The 24,169-nt window shown below is 48.5% G+C and overlaps 1 protein-coding gene across 1 annotated transcript in view; it reads right to left on the bottom strand.

Moving 5' to 3' along the window:
* LOC311105881 (rho guanine nucleotide exchange factor 26-like) overlaps positions 1-24,169 on the bottom strand; it is a 71,310-nt gene that overhangs the window by 25,450 nt on the left and 21,691 nt on the right. The window contains exons 9-12 of the mRNA XM_084148105.1: positions 18,466-18,540; positions 18,128-18,217; positions 14,072-14,226; positions 4,974-5,183 (exon numbers count right to left, since the gene is read on the bottom strand). Coding sequence (XP_084004231.1) covers positions 4,974-5,183; positions 14,072-14,226; positions 18,128-18,217; positions 18,466-18,540 — 530 coding nt within the window. The remainder of the gene's footprint in view (positions 1-4,973; positions 5,184-14,071; positions 14,227-18,127; positions 18,218-18,465; positions 18,541-24,169) is intronic.

Raw genomic sequence — 24,169 nt, 5'->3', positions numbered from 1 at the left:
TGGAGGGGGTTAATGATAGGCTGTGGGGAGAGACCGCAGAGTGGAGGGGGTTAATGATAGGCTGTGGGGAGAGACCGCAGAGTGGAGGGGGTTAATGATAGGCTGTGGGGAGAGACCGCAGAGTGGAGGGGGTTAATTATAGGCTGTGGGGAGAGACCGCAGAGTGGAGGGGGTTAATGATAGGCTGTGGGGAGAGACCGCAGAGTGGAGGGGGTTAATGATAGGCTGTGGGGAGAGACCGCAGAGTGGAGGGGGTTAATGATAGGCTGTGGGGAGAGACCGCAGAGTGGAGGGGGTTAATGATAGGCTGTGGGGAGAGACCGCAGAGTGGAGGGGGTTAATGATAGGCTGTGGGGAGAGACCGCAGAGTGGAGGGGGTTAATTAACAGGCTGTGGGGAGAGACCGCAGAGTGGAGGGGGTTAATGATAGGCTGTGGGGAGAGACCGCAGAGTGGAGGGGGTTAATGACAGGCTGTGGGGAGAGACCGCAGAGTGGAGGGGGTTAATGATAGGCTCTGGGGAGAGACCGCAGAGTGGAGGGGGTTAATGATAGGCTGTGGGGAGAGACCGCAGAGTGGAGGGGGTTAATGATAGGCTGTGGGGAGAGACCGCAGAGTGGAGGGGGTTAATGATAGGCTGTGGGGAGAGACCGCAGAGTGGAGGGGGTTAATGATAGGCTGTGGGGAGAGACCGCAGAGTGGAGGGGGTTAATGATAGGCTGTGGGGAGAGACCGCAGAGTGGAGGGGGTTAATGATAGGCTGTGGGGAGAGACCGCAGAGTGGAGGGGGTTAATGATAGGCTGTGGGGAGAGACCGCAGAGTGGAGGGGGTTAATTATAGGCTGTGGGGAGAGACCGCAGAGTGGAGGGGGTTAATGATAGGCTGTGGGGAGAGACCGCAGAGTGGAGGGGGTTAATTAACAGGCTGTGGGGAGAGACCGCAGAGTGGAGGGGGTTAATGATAGGCTGTGGGGAGAGACCGCAGAGTGGAGGGGGTTAATGATAGGCTGTGGGGTGAGACCGCAGAGTGGAGGGGGTTAATGATAGGCTGTGGGGAGAGACCGCAGAGTGGAGGGGGTTGTCATCTCCCGTCTGGACTACTGCAACTCGCTGTTGGCTGGCCTCCCTGCCTGTGCCATTAAACCCCTACAACTCATCCAGAATGCCGCAGCCCGTCTGGTGTTCAACCTTCCCAAGTTCTCTCACGTCACCCCCCTCCTCCGCACACTCCACTGGCTTCCAGTTGAAGCTCGCATCCGCTACAAGACCATGGTGCTTGCCTATGGAGCAGTGAGGGGAACGGCACCTCTGTACCTTCAGGCTCTGATCAGTCCCTACACCCAAACGAGGGCATTGCGTTCATCCACCTCTGGCCTGCTGGCTCCCCTTCCTCTGCGGAAGCATAGCTCCCGCTCAGCCCAGTCAAAACTGTTCGCTGCTCTGGCACCCCAATGGTGGAACAAGCTCCCTCACGACGCCAGGACAGCGGAGTCACTCACCACCTTCCGGAGACATTTGAAACCCCACCTCTTTAAGGAATACCTGGGATAGGATAAAGTAATCCTTCTAACCCCCCCCCCCCCCCAAATTGTAAAGTGGTTATCCCACTGGCTATAGGGTGAACGCACCAATTTGTGAGTCGCTCTGGCTAAGAGCGTCTGCTAAATGACGTTAATGTGCCCTTGAGCAAGGCACTTAACCCTAATTGCTCCTGTAAGTCGCTCTGGATAAGAGCGTCTGCTAAATGACTAAAATGTAATGTAATGTTAATGATAGGCTGTGGGGAGAGACCGCAGAGTGGAGGGGGTTAATGATAGGCTGTGGGGAGAGACCGCAGAGTGGAGGGGGTTAATGATAGGCTGTGGGGAGAGACCGCAGAGTGGAGGGGGTTAATTAACAGGCTGTGGGGAGAGACCGCAGAGTGGAGGGGGTTAATTAACAGGCTGTGGGGAGAGACCGCAGAGTGGAGGGGGTTAATTAATAGGCTGTGGGGAGAGACCGCAGAGTGGAGGGGGTTAATGATAGGCTGTGGGGAGAGACCGCAGAGTGGAGGGGGTTAATTAACAGGCTGTGGGGAGAGACCGCAGAGTGGAGGGGGTTAATGATAGGCTGTGGGGAGAGACCGCAGAGTGGAGGGGGTTAATGATAGGCTGTGGGGAGAGACCGCAGAGTGGAGGGGGTTAATGATAGGCTGTGGGGAGAGACCGCAGAGTGGAGGGGGTTAATTAACAGGCTGTGGGGAGAGACCGCAGAGTGGAGGGGGTTAATGATAGGCTGTGGGGAGAGACCGCAGAGTGGAGGGGGTTAATGATAGGCTGTGGGGAGAGACCGCAGAGTGGAGGGGGTTAATGATAGGCTGTGGGGAGAGACTGCAGAGTGGAGGGGGTTAATGATAGGCTGTGGGGAGAGACCGCAGAGTGGAGGGGGTTAATGATAGGCTGTGGGGAGAGACCGCAGAGTGGAGGGGGTTAATTAACAGGCTGTGGGGAGAGACCGCAGAGTGGAGGGGGTTAATGATAGGCTGTGGGGAGAGACCGCAGAGTGGAGGGGGTTAATGATAGGCTGTGGGGAGAGACCGCAGAGTGGAGGGGGTTAATTAACAGGCTGTGGGGAGAGACCGCAGTGGAGGGGGTTAATGATAGGCTGTGGGGAGAGACCGCAGAGTGGAGGGGGTTAATTAACAGGCTGTGGGGAGAGACCGCAGAGTGGAGGGGGTTAATGATAGGCTGTGGGGAGAGACCGCAGAGTGGAGGGGGTTAATGATAGGCTGTTGGGAGAGACCGCAGAGTGGAGGGGGTTAATGATAGGCTGTGGGGAGAGACCGCAGAGTGGAGGGGGTTAATTAACAGGCTGTGGGGAGAGACCGCAGTGGAGGGGGTTAATGATAGGCTGTGGGGAGAGACCGCAGAGTGGAGGGGGTTAATGATAGGCTGTGGGGAGAGACCGCAGAGTGGAGGGGGTTAATTAACAGGCTGTGGGGAGAGACCGCAGAGTGGAGGGGGTTAATGATAGGCTGTGGGGAGAGACCGCAGAGTGGAGGGGGTTAATTAACAGGCTGTGGGGAGAGACCGCAGAGTGGAGGGGGTTAATGATAGGCTGTGGGGAGAGACCGCAGAGTGGAGGGGGTTAATGATAGGCTGTGGGGAGAGACCGCAGAGTGGAGGGGGTTAATGATAGGCTGTGGGGAGATAAGGCTATACATGCTGATACCAGGGGACTTTGATCAGTGTGTGTGTGTGAGAGAGAGAGAGAGAGAGCCCCTTGAATTGAATAGAGAGAGAGAAAATGGGTCTCTATAAACTCTATATAGACTTTGATCTGAGTGAGTTGTCTCAGAGGCATTGTGGGATTAAAGATGTCCATCCCATCAGATGTACTGAGGGACATAAACAAACATGTTCCTGATGGAACACACACATGCCCACACACTCCCAGGGCACATCATATTTGACCCAACTGACAGAAGGATGAAGTGATAACAGGAAGATATGTAGAAAAGAGAGACAGGAGAGATAGACAGCAGAATAGAACCTTAGTGGCTTCAGAAGGTGAAGACATAAGAGACAGATAGAGAAGAACCCAGATCAGCTCAGAGAGAAGGACCCAGCTCAGAGAGAAGGACCCAGCTAGGACCCAGCTCAGAGAGAAGGACCCAGCTCAGAGAGATAGGACCCAGCTCAGAGAGATAGGACCCAGCTCAGAGAGATAGGACCCAGCTCAGAGAGATAGGACCCAGCTCAGAGAGATAGGACCCAGCTCAGAGAGATAGGACCCAGCTCAGAGAGATAGGACCCAGCTCAGAGAGATAGGACCCAGCTCAGAGAGATAGGACCCAGCTCAGAGAGATAGGACCCAGCTCAGAGAGAAGGACCCAGATAGGACCCAGCTCAGAGAGAAGGACCCAGCTCAGAGAGAAGGACCCAGCTCAGAGAGAAGGACCCAGCTCAGAGAGAAGGACCCAGCTCAGAGAGAAGGACCCAGCTCAGAGAGAAGGACCCAGCTCAGAGAGAAGGACCCAGCTCAGAGAGAAGGACCCAGCTCAGAGAGAAGGACCCAGATAGGACCCAGCTCAGAGAGAAGGACCCAGCTCAGAGAGAAGGACCCAGCTCAGAGAGATATGACCCAGCTCAGAGAGATAGGACCCAGCTCAGAGAGATAGGACCCAGCTCAGAGAGATAGGACCCAGCTCAGAGAGAAGGACCCAGCTCAGAGAGAAGGACCCAGCTCAGAGAGATAGGACCCAGCTCAGAGAGATAGGACCCAGCTCAGAGAGATAGGACCCAGCTCAGAGAGAAGGACCCAGCTCAGAGAGAAGGCCCCAGCTCAGAGAGAAGGACCCAGCTCAGAGAGAAGGACCCAGCTCAGAGAGAAGGACCCAGATAGGACCCAGCTCAGAGAGAAGGACCCAGCTCAGAGAGAATAACCCAGATAGGACCCAGCTCAGAGAGAAGGACCCAGCTAGGACCCAGCTCAGAGAGAAGAACCAGCTCAGAGAGAAGGACCCAGCTCAGAGAGAAGGACCCAGCTCAGAGAGAAGGACCCAGATAGGATCCAGCTCAGAGAGAAGGACCCAGCGAGGACCCAGCTCAGAGAGAAGGACCCATATATGACCCAGCTCAGAGAGATGGACCCAGATAGGATCCAGCTCAGAGAGAAGGACCCAGCGAGGACCCAGCTCAGAGAGAAGGACCCATATATGACCCAGCTCAGAGAGATGGACCCATATAGGATCCAGCTCAGAGAGAAGGACCCAGATAGGACCCAGCTCAGAGAGAAGGACCCAGCTCAGAGAGAAGGACCCAGATAGGACCCAGCTCAGAGAGAAGGACCCATATATGACCCAGCTCAGAGAGATGGACCCAGATAGGACCCAGCTCAGAGAGAAGGACCCAGATAGGACCCAGCTAAGAGAGGGAGAGGAAGACAAACATAGATGCAAAGGTTAAGGGTCGCACACTAGACGGTGACACTTACATTCGCTCCACCCCCAGGACCATGGGCACCTTGTCTCCGGAGTGGTTGCTACGGAAACACAGGCGGAAGAGGTGGCTGGCCCCGGGCTGCCGTGACGTCAGCATTCCACCGGTGGTTCTGACGGGTGATAGGTTGATATCCTCGGCCTGGCAGGGTCCCACCCAGATATGGTCCCTCAGAGCATAGTCTATCACTGCATAGCTGTCCTCACTGAGGTGGAGAGAGAGGGAGAGAGAAAGGGAGAGAAAGAGAGAGTGAGTGACCCACAACTGCAACACCTCTACCACAATTAACTCCATTCTTTATTACCTTGTAGTAATTAGGTAGTGTTTGCTGTAGGGCTGGGAATTGCCAGGGACCTCATGATACGATATTATCACGATACTTAGGTGCTGATTAAATGTGTACTGTGATTCTCGCGATTCAATATGTATTGCGATTCGATACTGCGATTTCACTGCGATTTGATGTTCCAGTCATATTACTCACCATATGTCTGCTGCAGAGAGACGAGAGCGAGACATGAGAAAATGAGTTTTTGATCAGTCAGGGAAATAAAAGTGCTGAAAATATGTTGGGTCACTATTTAAAAATACTGGTTCTGTCACAGGTACAGCCAACTAGCACTAGCTAACGCTGCTTATAGACTTTACAAATCGATACTTGGAGTCAAATATCAATGTAATAAGGTTTATTTGAACAGTGAGAGACAGAAAAAGAAAAACGCATATCCAAAATGTTATAAATTGATTTGCATTTTAATGAGTATTTGACCCCCTCTCAATCAGAAAGATTTCTGGCTCCCAGGTGTCTTTTATACAGGTAACGAGCTGAGATTAGGAGCACACTCTTAAAGGGAGTGCTCCTAATCTCAGCTTGTTACCTGTATAAAAGACACCTGTCCACAGAAGCAATCAATCAATCAGATTCCAAATTCTCCACCATGGCCAAGACCAAAGAGCTCTCCAAGGATGTCAGGGACAAGATTGTAGACCCACACAAGGCTGGAATGGGCTACAAGACCATCGCCAAGCAGCTTGGTGAGAAGGTGACAACAGTTGGTGCGATTATTCACAAATGGAAGAAACACAAAAGAACTGTCAATCTCCCTCAGCCTGGGGCTCCATGCAAGATCTCACCCCGTGGAGTTGCAATGATCATGAGAACGGTGAGGAATCAGCCCAGAACTACACGGGAGGATCTTGTCAATGATCTCAAGGCAGCTGGGACCATAGTCACCAAGAAAACAATTGGTAACACACTACGCCGTGAAGTACTGAAATCCTGCAGCACCCGCAAGGTCCCCTTGCTCAAGAAAGCACATATACATGCCCGTCTGAAGTTTGCCAATGAACATCTGAATGATTCAGAGGAGAACTGGGTGAAAGTGTTGTGGTCAGATGAGACCAAAATCGAGCTCTTTGCATCAACTCAACTCGCCGTGTTTGGAGGAGGAGGAATGCTGCCTATGACCCCAAGAACACCATCCCCATCGTCAAACATGGATGTGGAAACATTATGCTTTGGGGGTGTTTTTCTGCTAAGGAGACAGGACAACTTCACCGCATCAAAGGGACGATGGACGGGGCCATGTACCGTCAAATCTTGGGTGAGAACCTCAGCCAGGGCATTGGAAATGGGTCATGGATGGGTATTCCAGCATGACAATGACCCAAAACACATGGCCAAGGCAACAAAGGAGTGGCTCAAGAAAAAGCACATTAAGGTCCTGGAGTGGACTAGCCAGTCTCCAGACCTTAATTCCATAGAAAATCTGTGGAGGGAGCTGAAGGTTCGAGTTGCCAAACGTCAGCCTCGAAACCTTAATGACTTGGAGAATATCTGCAAAGAGGAGTGGGACAAAATCCCTCCTGAGATGTGTGCAAACCTGGTGGCCAACTACAAGAAACGTCTGACCTCTGTGATTGCCAACAATGTTTTTGCCAGCAAGTACTAAGTCATGTTTTGCAGAGGGGTCAAATACTTATTTCCCTCATTTAAATGCAAATCAATTTATAACATTTTTGACATGCATTTTTCTGGATTTTTTTGTTGTTATTCTGTCTCTCACTGTTCAAATAAACCTACCATTAAAATTATAGACTGATCATTTCTTTGTCAGTGTGCAAACGTACAAAATCAGCAGGGGATCAAATACTTTTTTCCCTCACTGTATATATATATATATATATGACTGCTAAACATTTGTGTGCTTAGTGCCTACATTTCCCATGAGCACCCGAGCCTCATTATGTTTGACACTTCCTGCTGTTAGTTGGAGCCATATGGAACTCATTCTAGAGCCCAATCTCACACAGGGAAGCTGAGTTAGGGGTCTGCTGGGGCCTGAACTCAGCAGCACCACACACACACACACACACACAGAGAGACACACACAAACAGAGACACACACAAACACAAAGCCTATAGCATAGTACGTCTAATTGGGATGTGGAAGGACAGCCAGGGACTCCTTTCCAGGGATTTAATTCCCTGCATGTGAACCTACACGTGCACAAACACACACACGCCAATTCAGTGGGGGGCCTTTCCTACAGCTGGTTGAGAATACCTGTCATGGTTGAGAGGTTGGAGGCAGGGTCTTCTGGTACCCATCACCCTACACTCAATCACTGAATCCACACGGCAACCAACGACAACCAGTCTGACAGCTCAGAGGACGAGGAGGAGAGGTTAAAATGGAGGATCAGAAAGAGGAGGAAGTGTCTGGTGTGTAAGGTGTCAGTAAAGAATTCTAACCTTTCCCAGAATCCCCTACTGCTACAATGTGTGGAATTCCATTTACATTCCTCTGTGGAATGGGAGTGGGGGGGTGGGGGCGGAGGGGGGATGGATAGAATGCAGAAGTACTGGCGGCAGGTAGCTTAGTGGTTAAGAGCGTTGTGCCAGTAACCGAAAGGTCGCTGGTTCTAATCCCAGAACCAACTAGGTGAAAAATCTGTCGATGTGCCCTTGAGCAAGGCACTTAACCCTAATTGCTCCTGTAAGTCGCTCTGGATAAGAGCGTCTGCCAAATAATGTAAATGTAATACTGAATGAGAACAGTAGAGGAGGACTTAGCTGTCGTACAAAGAGAGAAAAGAGCTGCAATATGTACAAACACAGAATGAGAAACATGTTGTCCTTTGATACAGGCTGTTTGTGATAACAAAGGCTTCTCCTCCTTGGTGACTGAACAGACATCAGAATATTAACTGTTCGACCAGTTACCAATCTTTGATGGAAGGAGAGAAAGAGAGATAGAGATGGAGGGGGGGAAGAGAGGATGTTTACAGCAGGGAGAGAGAGTACTGAGACACTAGCTTAGTCACTCACACAGAGAGACAGACACAGACAGAGAGAGAGAGAGAGAGAAGAATTTCCTGGGGAGATCGGGGCCTACTCAAACAAACACAGACGGGAGATCAGCTTGGAAGAGAGAAGACAGAGGGAAACAAAACAAAAAAGAGGGAGGAGGGAAAAGTGAGAGAGAAAAAGACAAGAGCGTGAGCGGAAGAGGGGAGGCCAGCTTGTGTGTAGTAGTGGTGTTCCTGTGGGTCTAGTGTCTGGTTTTCCTGAACAGTCACTCTCTGCCATGCATCTCTCCACAACACTTGTGTGGGTGGCATTCTCTGCTTCGGTTTAAAATCCTGCCATCTGATTGGTCCCTCGAAGTGGGCTCTCAAAGTTAAGGTAACTTTTTAACTTGATAAGGCAAGCAAGCATTTAACTAATAATAATAATTAATAAAACATGGGACTTACATTGCGCTTTTCAAGGACCCAAAGTCGCTTTACAATTATAGAAATGAAAAAGAAAAACAGAGATTCACCCCATGCCTGACTTCACAAGATCATGATTGTTGTAAAAGGAGGCAACTGTTTATTTGTTACATTTTTACATTTTAGTCATTTAACAGATGCTCTTAGTTGTTTCTAATCAACAATACACATACAGTGGGGAAAAAAAGTATTTAGTCAGCCACCAATTGTGCATGTTCTCCCACTTAAAAAGATGAGAGATGCCTGTAATGACAGACAAATTGAGAATTTTTTTTCCAGAAAATCACATTGTAGGATTTTTAATGAATTTATTTGCAAATTATGGTGGAAAATAAGTATTTGGTCACCTACAAACAAGCAAGATTTCTGGCTCTCACAGACCTGTAACTTCTTCTTTAAGAGGCTCCTCTGTCCTCCCCTCGTTACCTGTATTAATGGCACCTGTTTGAACTTGTTATCAGTATAAAATACACCTGTCCACAACCTCAAACAGTCACACTCCAAACTCCACTATGGCCAAGACCAAAGAGCTGTCAAAGGACACCAGAAACAAAATTGTAGACCTGCACCAGGCTGGGAAGACTGAATCTGCAATAGGTAAGCAGCTTGGTTTGAAGAAATCAACTGTGGGAGCAATTATTAGGAAATGGAAGACATACAACACCACTGATAATCTCCCTCGATCTGGGGCTCCACGCAAGATCTCACCCCGTGGGGTCAAAATGATCACAAGAACGGTGAGCAAAAATCCCAGAACCACACGGGGGGACCTAGTGAATGACCTGCAGAGAGCTGGGACCAAAGTAACAAAGCCTACCATCAGTAACACACTACGCCGCCAGGGACTCAAATCCTGCTGTGTCCCCCTGCTTAAGCCAGTACATGTCCAGGCCCGTCTGAAGTTTGCTAGAGTGCATTTGGATGATCCAGAAGAGGATTGGGAGAATGTCATATGGTCAGATGAAACCAAAATATAACTTTTTGGTAAAAACTCAACTTGTCGTGTTTGGAGTACAAAGAATGCTGAGTTGCATCCAAAGAACACCATACCTACTGTGAAGCATGGGGGTGGAAACATCATGCTTTGGGGTGTTTTTCTGCAAAGGGACCAGGACGACTGATCCGTGTAAAGGAAAGAATGAATGGGGCCATGTATCGTGAGATTTTGAGTGAAAACCTCCTTCCATCAGCAAGGGCATTGAAGATGAAACGTGGCTGGGTCTTTCAGCATGACAATGATCCCAAACACACCGCCCGGGCAACGAAGGAGTGGCTTCGTAAGAAGCATTTCAAGGTCCTGGAGTGGCCTAGCCAGTCTCCAGATCTCAACCCCATAGAAAATCTTTGGAGGGAGTTGAAAATCCGTGTTGCCCAGTGACAGCCCCAAAACATCACTGCTCTAGAGGAGATCTGCATGGAGGAATGGGCCAAAATACCAGCAACAGTGTGTGAAAACCTTGTGAAGACTTACATAAAACGTTTGACCTGTGTCATTGCCAACAAAGGGTATATAACAAAGTATTGAGAAACTTTTGTTATTGACCAAATACTTATTTTCCACCATAATTTGCAAATAAATTCATTAAAAATCCTACAATGTGATTTTCTGGAATTTCTTTTCTCATTTTGTCTGTCATTGTTGACGTGTACCTATGATGAAAATTACAGGCCTCTCTCATCTTTTTAAGTGGGAGAACTTGCACAATTGGTGGCTGACTAAATACTTTTTTCCCCCACTGTAATCAGTAGATGGGCAGGTGAACCACACATCAGAGCCATCTCCTGAGAAGAGGTAGATGGGCAGGTGAACCACACATCAGAGCCATCTCCACTCCTGGTCAATAGCAGTAGAATCACTCTGGCAGACAAGGCTATGACCAGACGTAGTCCAAGAGAGACTGGCCAGCAGCATGGCGTCCAGGGTTAACGTTGGCTAAACTCTCTATCAAGCTCTACTGTTGGCCTAATGTACTGTGACCTAGCCTACAATTTGTCTAGCCAGTGCTTTTATTTATGTTCATGCAAAGACAGAGAGACTGACAGAGAGAGACTGACAGAGACAGAGAGAAACAGAGAGAAACAGAGAGAGAGAGAGAGAAACCGAGAGAGAGAAACAGAGAGAGCGAGAAAGAGAGAGAGCGAGAAAGAGAGAGATAGAGAGAAACAGAGAGAGAAACAGCGAGAGAGAGAGGGAAACAGAGAGAGAGAAACAGAGAGAGAAACACACAGAGAGAGAAACACACAGAGAAACACACAGAGAGAAACACACAGAGAAAGAGACACAGAGACACACACACAGAGAGAGAGCGAGAGAGCGCGAGAGAGAGAGAGAGAGAGAGTAGCGTGCCACAGCAGGGCTCCCGTGCCTCCACAGAACAAACCCAAACACTCCCAGTCCTGAACACACGCCAGCGGCAGCATACTGCTGGAGCCTGCTGCTTTGGATCAAATTCCCAGAAAGAAAGAAGGTTTGAGGAATTTGGAGAGAGAGCGGCATGGCGATCCGTCTCAGACACAGCTGGAGATTTTGGGGGAAATGAGAAGCATGCACACACACATGAATAAGAGCCAGATGGTTTCCAGGAAGTCATACTTTATTCATAGTGTGCAGAATGGTCCTGAATTTCTTTGGGGAAAAAACAAGCTTCCATTCTGATCCCGCTGACAATGTGCAGGTCCATGGGCTCAGCACAGACACACATATGTACAGACACACAGACGAAATACACCAGACACACACTTCAATACACTCCAGACACCCTGATTCTGAGGACACCAAGAGACAGGTTTGTATGTTTAGCCAGGCCATTTGATGTAGTTTTACACCTGCTAATACATACCTGTGCTAAAGGTTCCTCTGCTTCTTCAAGTAGTTGACCTGCTAAAGGTTCTTCTGCTTCTTCAAGTCGTTGACCTGCTAAAGGTTCCTCTGCTTCTTCAAGTAGTTGACCTGCTAAAGGTTCTTCTGCTTCTTCAAGTCGTTGACCTGCTAAAGGTTCTTCTGCTTCTTCAAGTCGTTGACCTGCTAAAAGGTTATTCTGCTTCTTCAAGTCGTTGACCTGCTAAAAGGTTATTCTGCTTCTTCAAGTAGTTGACCTGCTAAAGGTTCTTCAAGTAGTTGACCTGCTAAAGGTTCCTCTGCTTTTCAAGTAGTTGACCTGCTAAAAGGTTATTCTGCTTCTTCAAGCAGTTGACCTGCTAAATGTTCCTCTGCTTCTTCAAGTAGTTGACCTGCTAAAGGTTCCTCTGCTTCTTCAAGTAGTTGACCTGTGTTCAAAACATGAACACAGAGCTGCGTACTAGGCCAGAGGCCTGGAAGCTCTAGGAAATGAGAATGTACCATACAACCTTCCTCAGTGAACCGGATACAGGATAAGAGAGAGAGAACAAATGCATTTAATTACATGTATAACATCTGAAGGTGTAACCTTCTCAAAACAAAACCAACCACCATTGACCAATTAAACGATACCAAGTTGACAGTAACCTGACCACCAAGACCCAACCTCCACAGGGTGTCACAGCATCTAAAGGCTTGTGTGGGGGATGAGGCCGATGTAAATAAGACAGAGTTCCTGAGAGGAACATAACACCCCTTTGAGTAATTCAGAGTTCACCCTGTACAGATACAAGTTACCACAGAGATCACACATTCATATAGAAAGCTTCAGAGTTGTCCTCAGTGAACAACTTTCAGATAGATACCAGACATGGATACTATAGCATTATTCTGTCACAATAGTCCTCTGGGTACTGTAACAGAGATCCATGTTGGCCTCTCAGAAGGGGAGGGCTGACTAGTCCTTGGGCATTGTCCTTTGTGCTTTCCTTGTGTTCCTGGATCATTTGCCATGCAGCTCCAGGTAACAGAGAGCACATATATTAGGGCCGAGCCTACAACATTGGGGTGTGGCCCGTTTTCCCAGATCACACCTCACCACCATGTCCCAACATGCTGACAGTGAAGAGATCAAAACTATGAAATAACACATATGGAATCATGTAGTAACCAAAAATCTAAATATGTGTTAGCCACCCTTTGCCTTGATGACAGCTTTGCACACTCTTGGCATTCTCTCAACCAGCTTCATGAGGTAGTTACCTGGAATGCCTTCTTAAAAGTTAATTTGAAGAATTTCTTTCCTTCTTAAGCCAATCAGTTGTGTTGTGACAAGGTATACAGAAGATAGCCCTACTTGGTAAAAGACCAAGTCCATATTGTGGCAAGAACAGCTCAAATAAGCAAAGAGAAATGACAGTCCATCATTTCCTTAAGAAATTAAGGTCAGTTAATCCGGAAAATGTCAATAACTTTGGAAGTTTCTTCAAGTGCAGTCGCAAAAACCATCAAGCGCTATGACGTAACTGGCTCTCATGAGGACCGCCACAAGAATGGAAGACCCAGATTTACATCTGCTGCAGAGGATAAGTTCATTAGAGTTACCAGCCTCAGAAATTGCAGCACAAATAAATGTTTCACAAAGTTCACGTCACAGACACATCTCAGCATCAACTGTTCAGAGGGGACTGTGTGAATCAGGTCCTTTGATCTGGAGTCCAAATTTGAGATTTTTGGTTCCAACCGCCGTGTCTTTGTGCCGTGTCCGCATGTGTAGTTCCCATCGTAAAGCATGGAGGAGGAGGTGTTATGGTGGCGGTGCTTTGCTGGTGACACTGTCAGTGATTCAAGGCACACTTAACCAGCATGGCTACCACAGCAACAGGACAATTTTTTTACATTTTAGTCATTTAGCAGACGCTCTTATCCAGAGCGACTTACATACGTGCATACATTATTATTATTTTTTTCATACCTGCCGGCCATTCCCTCCCCTACCCTGGACGACGCTGGGCAAATTGTGCACCGCCCCATGGGTCTCCCGGTCGCGGCCGGCTACGACAGAGCCTGGATTCGAACCAGGACCTTAGACCACTGCGCCACTCGGGAGGCATACACAATGGGGACAATGACACAGGCTGTGTAAGGGCTATTTTACCAAGAAGGAGAGTGATGGAGTGCTGCATTAGATGACCTGGCCTCCACAATCCCCTGACCTCAACCCAATTGAAATGGTTTGGGATGAGTCGGACAGCAGAGTGAAGGAAAAGCAGCCAACGAGTGCTCAGCATATGTGGGAACTCCTTCAAGACTGTTGGGAAAGCATTCCAGGTGAAGCTTGTTGAGAGAAAGCCAAGAGTGTGCAAATCTGTCATCAAGGCAAATGGTGGCTATATGAAGAATCTCAAATATAAAATATATTTTGATTTGTTTAACCCTTTTTATATATAATATAAAATGAGAGACTGTGGACCCACCTCTTCTTCCTGGTGAGGATGAGGACGTCATTGAAGAGGAAGAAGTAGACCTGCTGTCGTGACGTCCTCTTGGAGAAGATACCGTTCTCCTCCACGAAGGCTGTGAGCTCCCCTCGCTTTACCATCCACCTAGAGGACGACACCAGTGGGAAGGGCTGGGGGGGGGGGGGGGGGGAGACCGAGGGGGGGGGGGGGGGGGGGGGGGGGGGGGGATGAGACAGAGAGGACAGAGGAGAGAGAGAGAGACACAGAGATGATCAATATCAAGGCTTACAAAATGGAATGTGCTCCAGACATTCCTGTGTGTGTGTGTGTGTGTGTGTGTGTGTGTGTGTGTGTGTGTGTGTGTGTGTGTGTGTGTGTGTGTGTGTGTGTGTGTGAACAACTGGCTATGAGGGCAAGGAGGTTCACAGCCCTGCAGACATCTGTTAGGCCCATATGTTACAACAGCACTTTCCCACACCGCTATCACACTTGTGCCTGCCGAAGTGTGTGTGTGTGTGTGTGTATATAGAGTACCAGTCAAAAGTTTGGTTTGAGTTTACATTGTAGAATAATAGTGAAGACATCAAAAATTATGAAATAACACATATGGAATCATGTAGTAACCAAAAAAAGTGTTAAACAAATCAAAATATATTTGAGATTTTTCAAATAGCCACCCTTTGCCTTGATGACAGCTTTGCACACTCGTGGCATTCTCTCAACCAGCTTCACCAGGAATGCTTTTCCAACAATCTTGAAGGAGTTCCCACATATGCTGAGCACTTGTTGGCTGCTTTTCCTTGACTCTGCCGTCCGACTCATCCCAAACAATCTCAATTGGGTTGAGGTCGGGGGATTGTGGAAGCCAGGTCATTTGACGCAACACTCTCCTTCTTGGTAAAATAGCCCTTACACAGCCTGGAGGTGTGTTGGATCATTGTCCTGTTGAAAAACAAATGATAGTCCCACTAAGCCCAAACCAGATGGGATGGCGTATCGCTGTAGAATGCTGTGGTAGCCATGCTGGTTAAGTGTGCCTTGAATTATAAATAAATCACAGACAGTGTCACCAGCAAAGGAACTACACATGCAGAGATCATCTGTTCACCCACACCGCGTCTCACAAAGACACGGCGGTTGGAACCAAAAATCTCAAATTTGGACTCCAGACCAAAGGACAAATTTCCACCGGTCTAATGTCCATTGCTCGTGTTTCGTGGTCCAAGCAAGTCTCTTCTTATTATTGGTGTCCTTTAGTAGTGGTTTCTTTGCAGCAATTCAACCATGAAGGCCTGATTCACACTGTCTCCTCTGAACAGTTGATGTTGAGATGTGTCTGTGACTTGAACTCTGTGAATCATTTATTTGGGCTGCAATTTCTGAGTCTGGTAACTCTAATGAACTTATCCTCTGCAGCAGAGGTAACTCTGGGTCTTCCTTTCCTGTGGTGGTCCTCATGAGAGCCAGTTTCATCATAGCGCTTGATGGTTTTTGCGACTGCACTTGAAGAAACGTTCAAAGACATTCTCCGTATTGACTGACATTCATGTCTTAAAGTAATGATGGACTGTCGTTTCTCTTTGCTTATTTGAGCTGTTCTTGCCATAATATGGACTTGGTCTTTTACCAAATAGGGCTATCTTCTGTATACCCCCCTACCTTGTCACAACACAACACAACACAACTGATTGGCTCAAACGCATTAAGAATGAAAGACATTCCACAAATTAACTTTTAGTTGAAATGCATTCCAGGTGACTACCTCATGAAGCTGGTGAGAGAATGCCAAGAGTGTGCAAAGCTGTCATCAAGGCAAAGGGTGGCTATTTGAAGAATCTCAAATATAACATATATTTTGATTTGTTTAACACTTTTGTGGTTACTACATGATTCCATATGTGTTATTTCATAGTTGTGATGTCTTCACTATTATTCTACAATGTAGAAAATAGTAAAAATAAAGAAAAACCCTTGAATGAGTAGGTGTGTCCAAACTTTTGACTGGTAGTGTGTGTACAGTACATCTGTTTGAATATATATCTCTGTGTGTGTGTGTCTACGCGTTCTGTATGTGTGAGAGAGAAAAATGTGAACATCTCTAACACACTGTTCAAAACACACTTGTCCAAATCAACAGATGAAGAAATGGAGTGTGATTCAAAGAGGCTGCTGGGAAATGACCCTGTGAACATATGCACAGAACATAACACCATGTGTGTGTGTGTTTATGAGTGTGTGTGTGTGTGTTTTACTTTGTATTGCAGCAGCTCAGCTGGTAGAGCACGGTGCTTGTAACGCCAAGGTAGTGGGTTCGATCCCCGGGATCACCCATACACAAAAAAATGTATGCACGCATGTCTGTAAGTCGCTTTGGATAAAAGTGTCTGTTAAATGGCATTTATTTTATTTATTATTTTATTATTATTGTATATAGGACCATGACTCCTCTCCATTTCACACCAGTATAGAAACTTCATGATGCCTCCCTGTGTGTCTCTCCCCTGGGAGACCGCCTGGGAAATGTCAGGTATGACCAGGAACACCCCCAAATGTTCCTCAAAAGCAGAGGGGGACAGCTAATGGTAATCCCTTCGCAGTATCTCATGGTACGGGCTTTAAAGCTAGAATCCTTAGTTGCTACATACATTTTTTTTCTTATAAATTAAATGATATATAGCCATTGATTCTTAAAAGAATGACTTACGTCTCATGAGCTTAGTTTAACTGTCGTACCCCAACATATAAGCTTGTTTTACTGCAATGTTCGTAAACAACGTACATGTAAACAAACACTGTACAGCCTCAAAAACGTGCTTAAAACGATCATCTTGATATCATGGATGGTCAGTCCTTGCATCCATAGCTCTGTTTATGAATTTGAAAGTTTCTTCCAGGCCCATCCCTCAGCTTTTACCAAGCCCCCACCGCCTTTGTTTTGTTGACAAACGGAGGTCAGGAGCGTTGCGCAGCATGTTAAAAACCTTATGTGCAGTACATATTCTGCTGTTCTATCGCGCATGCAGTGATGTCAGAGGGGGGAACAGAGTTAGGTCTTTGTTGTCGCAATATCCCAAAACGTACGTGGCAGTTTCACCATTAAGGATTCCAGGTTTAAGGATTCTAGCTCTCCAGGAACAGGGTTGGAGTGTCCTGGTCCATAGTATCTTATAGTGACCTTAACAGCTCTTCAGGATATACAGTAGGTTAACAGATATAGGCCTCACTGGGGTTAATTGAGACAGTCATCAAGCCCAGCTACAGGCACCACTGGGGTTAATAGAGACAGTCACCAAGCCCAGCTACAGGCACCACTGGGGTTAATTGAGACAGTCATCAAGCCCAGCTACAGGCACCACTGGGGTTAATAGAGACAGTCACCAAGCCCAGCTACAGGCACCACTGGGGTTAATAGAGACAGTCACCAAGCCCAGCTACAGGCACCACTGGGGTTAATAGAGACAGTCATCAAGCCCAGCTACAGGCACCACTGGGGTTAATAGAGACAGTCACCAAGCCCAGCTACAGGCACCACTGGGGTTAATAGAGACAGTCACCAAGCCCAGCTACAGGCACCACTGGGGTTAATAGAGACAGTCACCAAGCCCAGCTACAGGCACCACTGGGGTTAATAGAGACAGTCACCAACCCCAGCTACAGGCACCACTGGGGTTAATAGAGACAGTCACCAAGCCCAGCTACAGGCACCACTGGGGTTAATAGAGACAGTCACCAAGCCCAGCTACAGGCACCACTGGGGTTAATAGAGACAGTCACCAACCCCAGCTACAGGCACCACTGGGGTTAATAGAGACAGTCACCAACCCCAGCTACAGGCCCCACTGGGGTTAATAGAGACAGTCACCAAGCCCAGCTACAGGCACCACTGGGGTTAATAGAGACAGTCACCAAGCCCAGCTACAGGCACCACTGGGGTTAATAGAGACAGTCACCAAGCCCAGCTACAGGCACCACTGGGGTTAATAGAGACAGTCACCAAGCCCAGCTACAGGCACCACTGGGGTTAATAGAGTTACCATACTGTGCTACATAATTCCAAGCCCATCTCCTTACCTTGATCTTAAACTCCAGTTGGGAGTTGATGGTGTACATCATCTCTGTTCTCTCCATGGTACGGGCCCCTTCGTTACACTTACGCACCACCTAACACACACACACACACACACACACACACACACACACACACACACACACACACACACACACACACACACACACACACACACAGAGTTACAAGCACGCACAGACGCACGGACACAAACGTGCAGTTGCATGCAGGCTCACATACAAAGACCACAGGAAAACACAGGCTCTTCCTTGATGTCATGTTGAGATGGGCTTTGACCTTTGATCTGGCATCAGTTTGGTTTTGACCCCAGTTGACCTCTCACCTTGCTGACTGATTGGAGGGCTTTCTTACAGGCCTCATACTGAGCTGAGTCTTTAGAAGCCTTCTGACAAATGACCTGAAACAGAAAGAGGGGTCAGAGGTCAGAGCAGACCACGCACACACAGTGGCTGGGAGACAGGACAGTGTGTTCTTTATCAAAGGGCTGATGTAATAAAGTCTGTGTACACAGTAGAGTATGATGTAATAAAGTCTGTGTACACAGTAGAGTATGATGTAATAAAGTCTGTGTACACAGTAGAGTATGATGTAATAAAGTCTGTGTACACAGTAGAGTATGATGTAATAAAGTCTGTGTACACAGTAGAGTATGATGTAATAAAAGTCTGTCTACACAGTAGAGTATGATGTAATAAAGTCTGTGTACACAGTAGAGTATGATGTAATAAAGTATGTGTACACAGTAGAGTATGATGTAATAAAGTCTGTGTACACACACACACACACACACACACACGCACAGCGGTTGGAAGCATTAAGTGTAACCAAAACTTTCTCAGGGCTCAAAAGTCTCATACTTCATGGCCTAGTATCCTTCCTTCAACCTCAAGGGAACAACTAGAACAGGGAAAGAGAGAGAAGAGGAGAGCGATAGAACAGTAAGTGAAACCAAAGGACCAATGAATGGACAAACATTTCTAGGTCAATAGTTAGGAGCTGAGCTCTTTGAGGCCAGTTAAGATGAAGGCATCTATAGATGAAGGCTACTATAGATGAAGGCTACAGTAGATGAAGGCTACAGTAGATGAAGGCTACAGTAGATGAAGGCTACAGTAGATGAAGGCTACTGTTGGTGAAGGCTACAGTAGGTGAAGGCTAGAGTAGGTGAAGGCTACTGTAGGTGAAGGCTAATATAGATGAAGGCTACAGTAGATGAAAGCTACAGTAGATGAAAGCTACAGTAGATGAAGGCTACTGTAGATGAAGGCTACTATAGATGAAGGCTACTAATAGATGAAAGCTACAGTAGATGAAAGCTACAGTAGATGAAGGCTACTATAGATGAAGTCTACTATACATGAAGGCTGCAGTAGATGAAGGCTACTATAACTGAAGGCTACAATAGCTGAAGCCTACTATAGCTGAAGCCTACTATAACTGAAGGATACAATAGCTGAAGCCGGACATGAACGATCTGCTTGCGTGTTGATACACTGGTGGTTTGTTGTGGCAGAGTATTGGCGCTAAAATGTGTTGCTGGAGTCCGGCATGCTAGCTGGCTGTGGCGTCATATGACTTGATGCCCGGACGATTTTCACGGAATAATACTGCACCTAGTTAGCTAGCTGAATAAACTGAGTTAGTCTATTCCTAGAAACATTGAACCGCTGTAGTTTACAACAATTATAGTTTCTGAGGTGGAAGTTGGGAGAGTTATATTTGGGAGTTGTGCTGAGGGAGGCCCCGCTCTCTCCTTTCCCAGATGTTTAGTTCATTTCATTCCGATCTCCTCTGCATTATTGTAGCCATTTGCTGCAGCCTGTCAACTATGCCTCTGCCTATCCCTGTTCTCTCCTCTCCACACAGGCTACACAAACGCCTCACACCGCGTGGCTGCTGCCTCTCTAACCTGGTGGTCCCTGCACGCACCACCCACCTGGAGTTCCAGGTCTCAGGCAGCCTCTGGAACTGCCGTTCTGCTGCCAACAAGGCAGACTTCATCCCAGCCTATGCTACCCTCCAGTCCCTCGACTTCTTGGCGCTGACGGAAACATGGATTACCACTGAAAACACTGCTACTCATACTGTTCTCTCCTCGTCTGACCATGTGTTCTCGCATACCCCGAGAGCATCTGGTCAGCGGGGTGGTGGCACAGGAATCCTCATCTCTCCCAAGTGGACATTCTCAATTTTTCCCCTAACCCATCTGTCTATCTCCTCATTTGAATTCCATGCTGTCACAGTCACTAGCCCATTTAAGCTTAATATCCTTGTCATCTATCGCCCTCCAGGTTCCCTTGGAGAGTTCATCAATGAGCTTGACGCCTTGATAAGTTCCTTTCCTGAGGATGGCTCACCCCTCACAGTTCTGGGGGATTTCAACCTCCCTACGTCTACATTTGACTCATTTCTCTCTGCCTCCTTCTTTCCACTCCTCTCCTCTTTTGACCTCACCCTCTCACCGTCCCCCCCTACTCACAAGGCAGGCAATATGCTTGACCTCATCTTTACTAGATGCTGTTCTTCTACTAATCTCACTGCAACTCCCCTCCATGTCTCCGACCACTACTTTGTATCCTTTTCTCTCTCGCTCTCCTCCAACACTACTCACTCTGCCCCTACACAGATGGTAATGCGCCGTCGCAACCTTCGCTCTCTCTCTCCCGCTACTCTCTCCTCTTCCATCCTATCATCTCTTCCCTCTGCTCAATCCTTCTCCCTCCAATATCCTGATTCTGCCTCCTCAACCCTCTCCTCTCCTCCCTTTCTGCATCATTTGACTCTCTATGTCCCCTATCCTCCCGGCCGGCTCGGTCCTCCCCTCCAGCTCCGTGGCTTGATGACTCATTGCGAGCTCACAGAACAGAGCTCCGGGCAGCTGAGCGGAAATGGAAGAAAACTAGACTCCCTGCGGACCTGGCATCTTTTCACTCCCTCCTCTCTACATTTTCTTCATCTGTTTCTGCTGCTAAGGCCACTTTCTACCACGCTAAATTCCAAGCATCTGCCTCTAACCCTAGGAAGCTCTTTGCCACATTCTCCTCCCTGCTGAATCCCCCCCCCCCTCCCCCTCCCTCTCTGTGGATGACTTCGTCAACCACTTTGAAAAGAAGGTTGACGACATCCGATCCTCGTTTGTTCTGTCAAATGACACTGCTGGTCCTGCTCACACTGCCCTACCCTATGCTTTGACTTCTTTCTCCCCTCTCTCTCCAGATAAAATCTTGCGACTTGTGACTGCAGGCCGCCCAACAACCTGCCCGCTTGACCCTATCCCCTCCTCTTTTATCCAGACCATCTCCGGTGACCTTCTCCCCTACCTCACCTCGCTGATCAACTCATCCTTGACCGCTGGCTATGTCCCTTCCGTCTTCAAGAGAGCGAGAGTTGCACCCCTTCTCAAAAAACCAACACTCGATCCCTCTGATGTCAACAACTACAGACCAGTATCCCTTCTTTCTTTTCTCTCCAAAACTATTGAGCGTGCCGTCTTTAGCCAACTCTCTTGCTATCTCTCTCAGAATGACCTTCTTGATCCAAACCAGTCAGGTTTCAAGACTGGTCATTCAACTGAGACTACTCTTCTCTGTGTCACGGAGGCTCTCCGCACTGCTAAAGCTAATTCTCTCTCCTCTGCTCTTGTCCTTCTAGACCTGTCTGCTGCCTTTGAAACTGTGAACCATCAGATCCTCCTCTCCACCCTCTACGAGCTGGGCATCTCCGGCGCGGCTCACTCTTGGATTGCATCCTACCTGACCGGTCGCTCCTACCAAGTGGCGTGGCGAGAAGCTGTCTCCGCACCACGTGCTCTCACCACTGGTGTCCCCCAGGGCTCAGTTCTAGGCCCTCTCCTATTCTCGCTATACACCAAGTCACTTGGCTCTGTCATATCCTCACATGGCCTCTCCTATCATTGCTACGCTGACGACACACAACTAATCTTCTCCTTTCCCCCTTCTGATAACCAGGTGGCGAATCGCATCTCTGCATGTCTGGCAGACATATCAGTATGGATGACGGATCACCACCTCAAGCTGAACCTTGGCAAGACGGAGCTGCTATTCCTCCCGGGGAAGGACTGCCTGTTCCATGATCTCGCCATCACGGTTGACAACTCCGTTGTGTCCTCCTCCAAGAGTGCGAAGAGCCTTGGCGTGACCCTGGACAACACCCTGTCGTTCTCCGCTAACATCAAGGCGGTGACCCGATCCTGTAGGTTCATGCTCTACAACATTCGGAGAGTACGACCCCTGCCTTACACAGGAAGCGGCACAGGTCCTAATCCAGGCACTTGTCATCTCCCGTCTGGATTACTGCAACTCGCTGTTGGCTGGGCTCCCTGCCTGTGCCATTAAACCCCTACAACTCATCCAGAATGCCGCAGCCCGTCTGGTGTTCAACCTTCCCAAGTTCTCTCACGTCACCCCCCTCCTCCGCACACTCCACTGGCTTCCAGTTGAAGCTCGCATCTGTTACAAGACCATGGTGCTTGCCTATGGAGCTGTGAGGGGAACGGCACCTCCGTACCTTCAGGCTCTGATCAGTCCCTACACCCAAACGAGGTCATTGCGTTCATCCACCTCTGGCCTGCTGGCTCCCCTTCCTCTGCGGAAGCATAGTTCCCGCTCAGCCCAGTCAAAACTGTTCGCTGCTCTGGCACCCCAATGGTGGAACAAGCTCCCTCACGACGCCAGGACAGCGGAGTCACTCACCACCTTCCGGAGACATTTGAAACCCCACCTCTTTATGGAATACCTGGGATAGGATAAAGTAATCATTCTACCCCTCCCTTACCCCAAGGATACAGTAAATGAAGGCTACAGTAGATGAAGGCTACAGTAGATGAAGGCTACTGTAGATGAAGGCTACTGTAGATGAAGGCTACTAATAGATGAAGGCTACTATAGATGAAGGCTACAGCAGGTGAAGGCTACTGTAGGTGAAGGCTACTGTAGGTGAAAGCTACAGTAGATGAAAGCTACTGTTGATGAAGGCTACAGTAGATGAAGGCTACAGTAGTGTGGGTCATGGTGATTTCACTGGGGGAATGTAAGCCAATCATCAACAGTGGTGCAATAAAAGTCAGTAGGTCCTCAGTAATGTTATGGTGTGTGTGTGTGTGTGTGTGTGTGTGTGTGTGTGCGCGTGTGTGTGTGTGTGTGTGTGATAATAAAACTAACAGTTTAGAGATCAGAACACATGACCTGCTATTCCAAGTTCAACATACTGGAGGAGACAGATAGATGAGAGAATAGAGGGGGGAGGGATGAGAGATGGAGGGGGGAGGGATGAGAGAATAGAGGGGGGAGGGATGAGAGAATGGAGGGGGGAGGGATGAGAGAATAGAGGGGGGAGGGATGGAGAATGGAGGGGGAGGGATGAGAGATGGAGGGGGGAGGGATGAGAGAATAGAGGGGGGAGGGATGAGAGAATAGAGGGGGGAGGGATGAGAGAATAGAGGGGGGAGGGATGAGAGAATAGAGGGGGGAGGGATGAGAGAATGGAGGGGGGAGGGATGAGAGAATAGAGGGGGGAGGGATGAGAGAATGGAGGGGGGAGGGATGAGAGAATAGAGGGGGGAGGGATGAGAGATGGAGGGGGGAGGGATGAGAGAATAGAGGGGTGAGGGATGAGAGAATAGAGGGGGGAGGGATGAGAGAATGGAGGGGGGAGGGAGGAGAGAATAGAGAGGGGAGGGATGAGAGAATAGAGGGGGGGAGGGATGAGAGAATGGAGGGGGGAGGGATGAGGAGAATGGAGGGGGGAGGGATGAGAGAATGGAGGGGGGATGGATGAGAGAATGGAGGGGGGGGGGTGGAGAGAATAGAGGGGGGGGATGAGAGAATGGAGGGGGGAGGGATGAGAGAATGGAGGGGGGAGGGGTGAGAGAATGGAGGGGGGAGGGATGAGAGAATAGAGGGGGAGGGATGAGAGAATAGAGGGGGGAGGGATGAGAGAATGGAGGGGGGAGGGATGAGAGAATGGAGGGGGGGAGGGATGAGAGAATAGAGGGGGAGGGATGAGAG

Source organism: Coregonus lavaretus (genome assembly GCF_964263955.1).
Source record: "Coregonus lavaretus genome assembly, chromosome: 30".
Classification (NCBI taxonomy): domain Eukaryota; kingdom Metazoa; phylum Chordata; class Actinopteri; order Salmoniformes; family Salmonidae; genus Coregonus; species Coregonus lavaretus.
The sequence above is the reverse complement of the archived record's forward strand: the minus strand, read 5'-3'. Positions and strand labels throughout refer to the sequence as shown.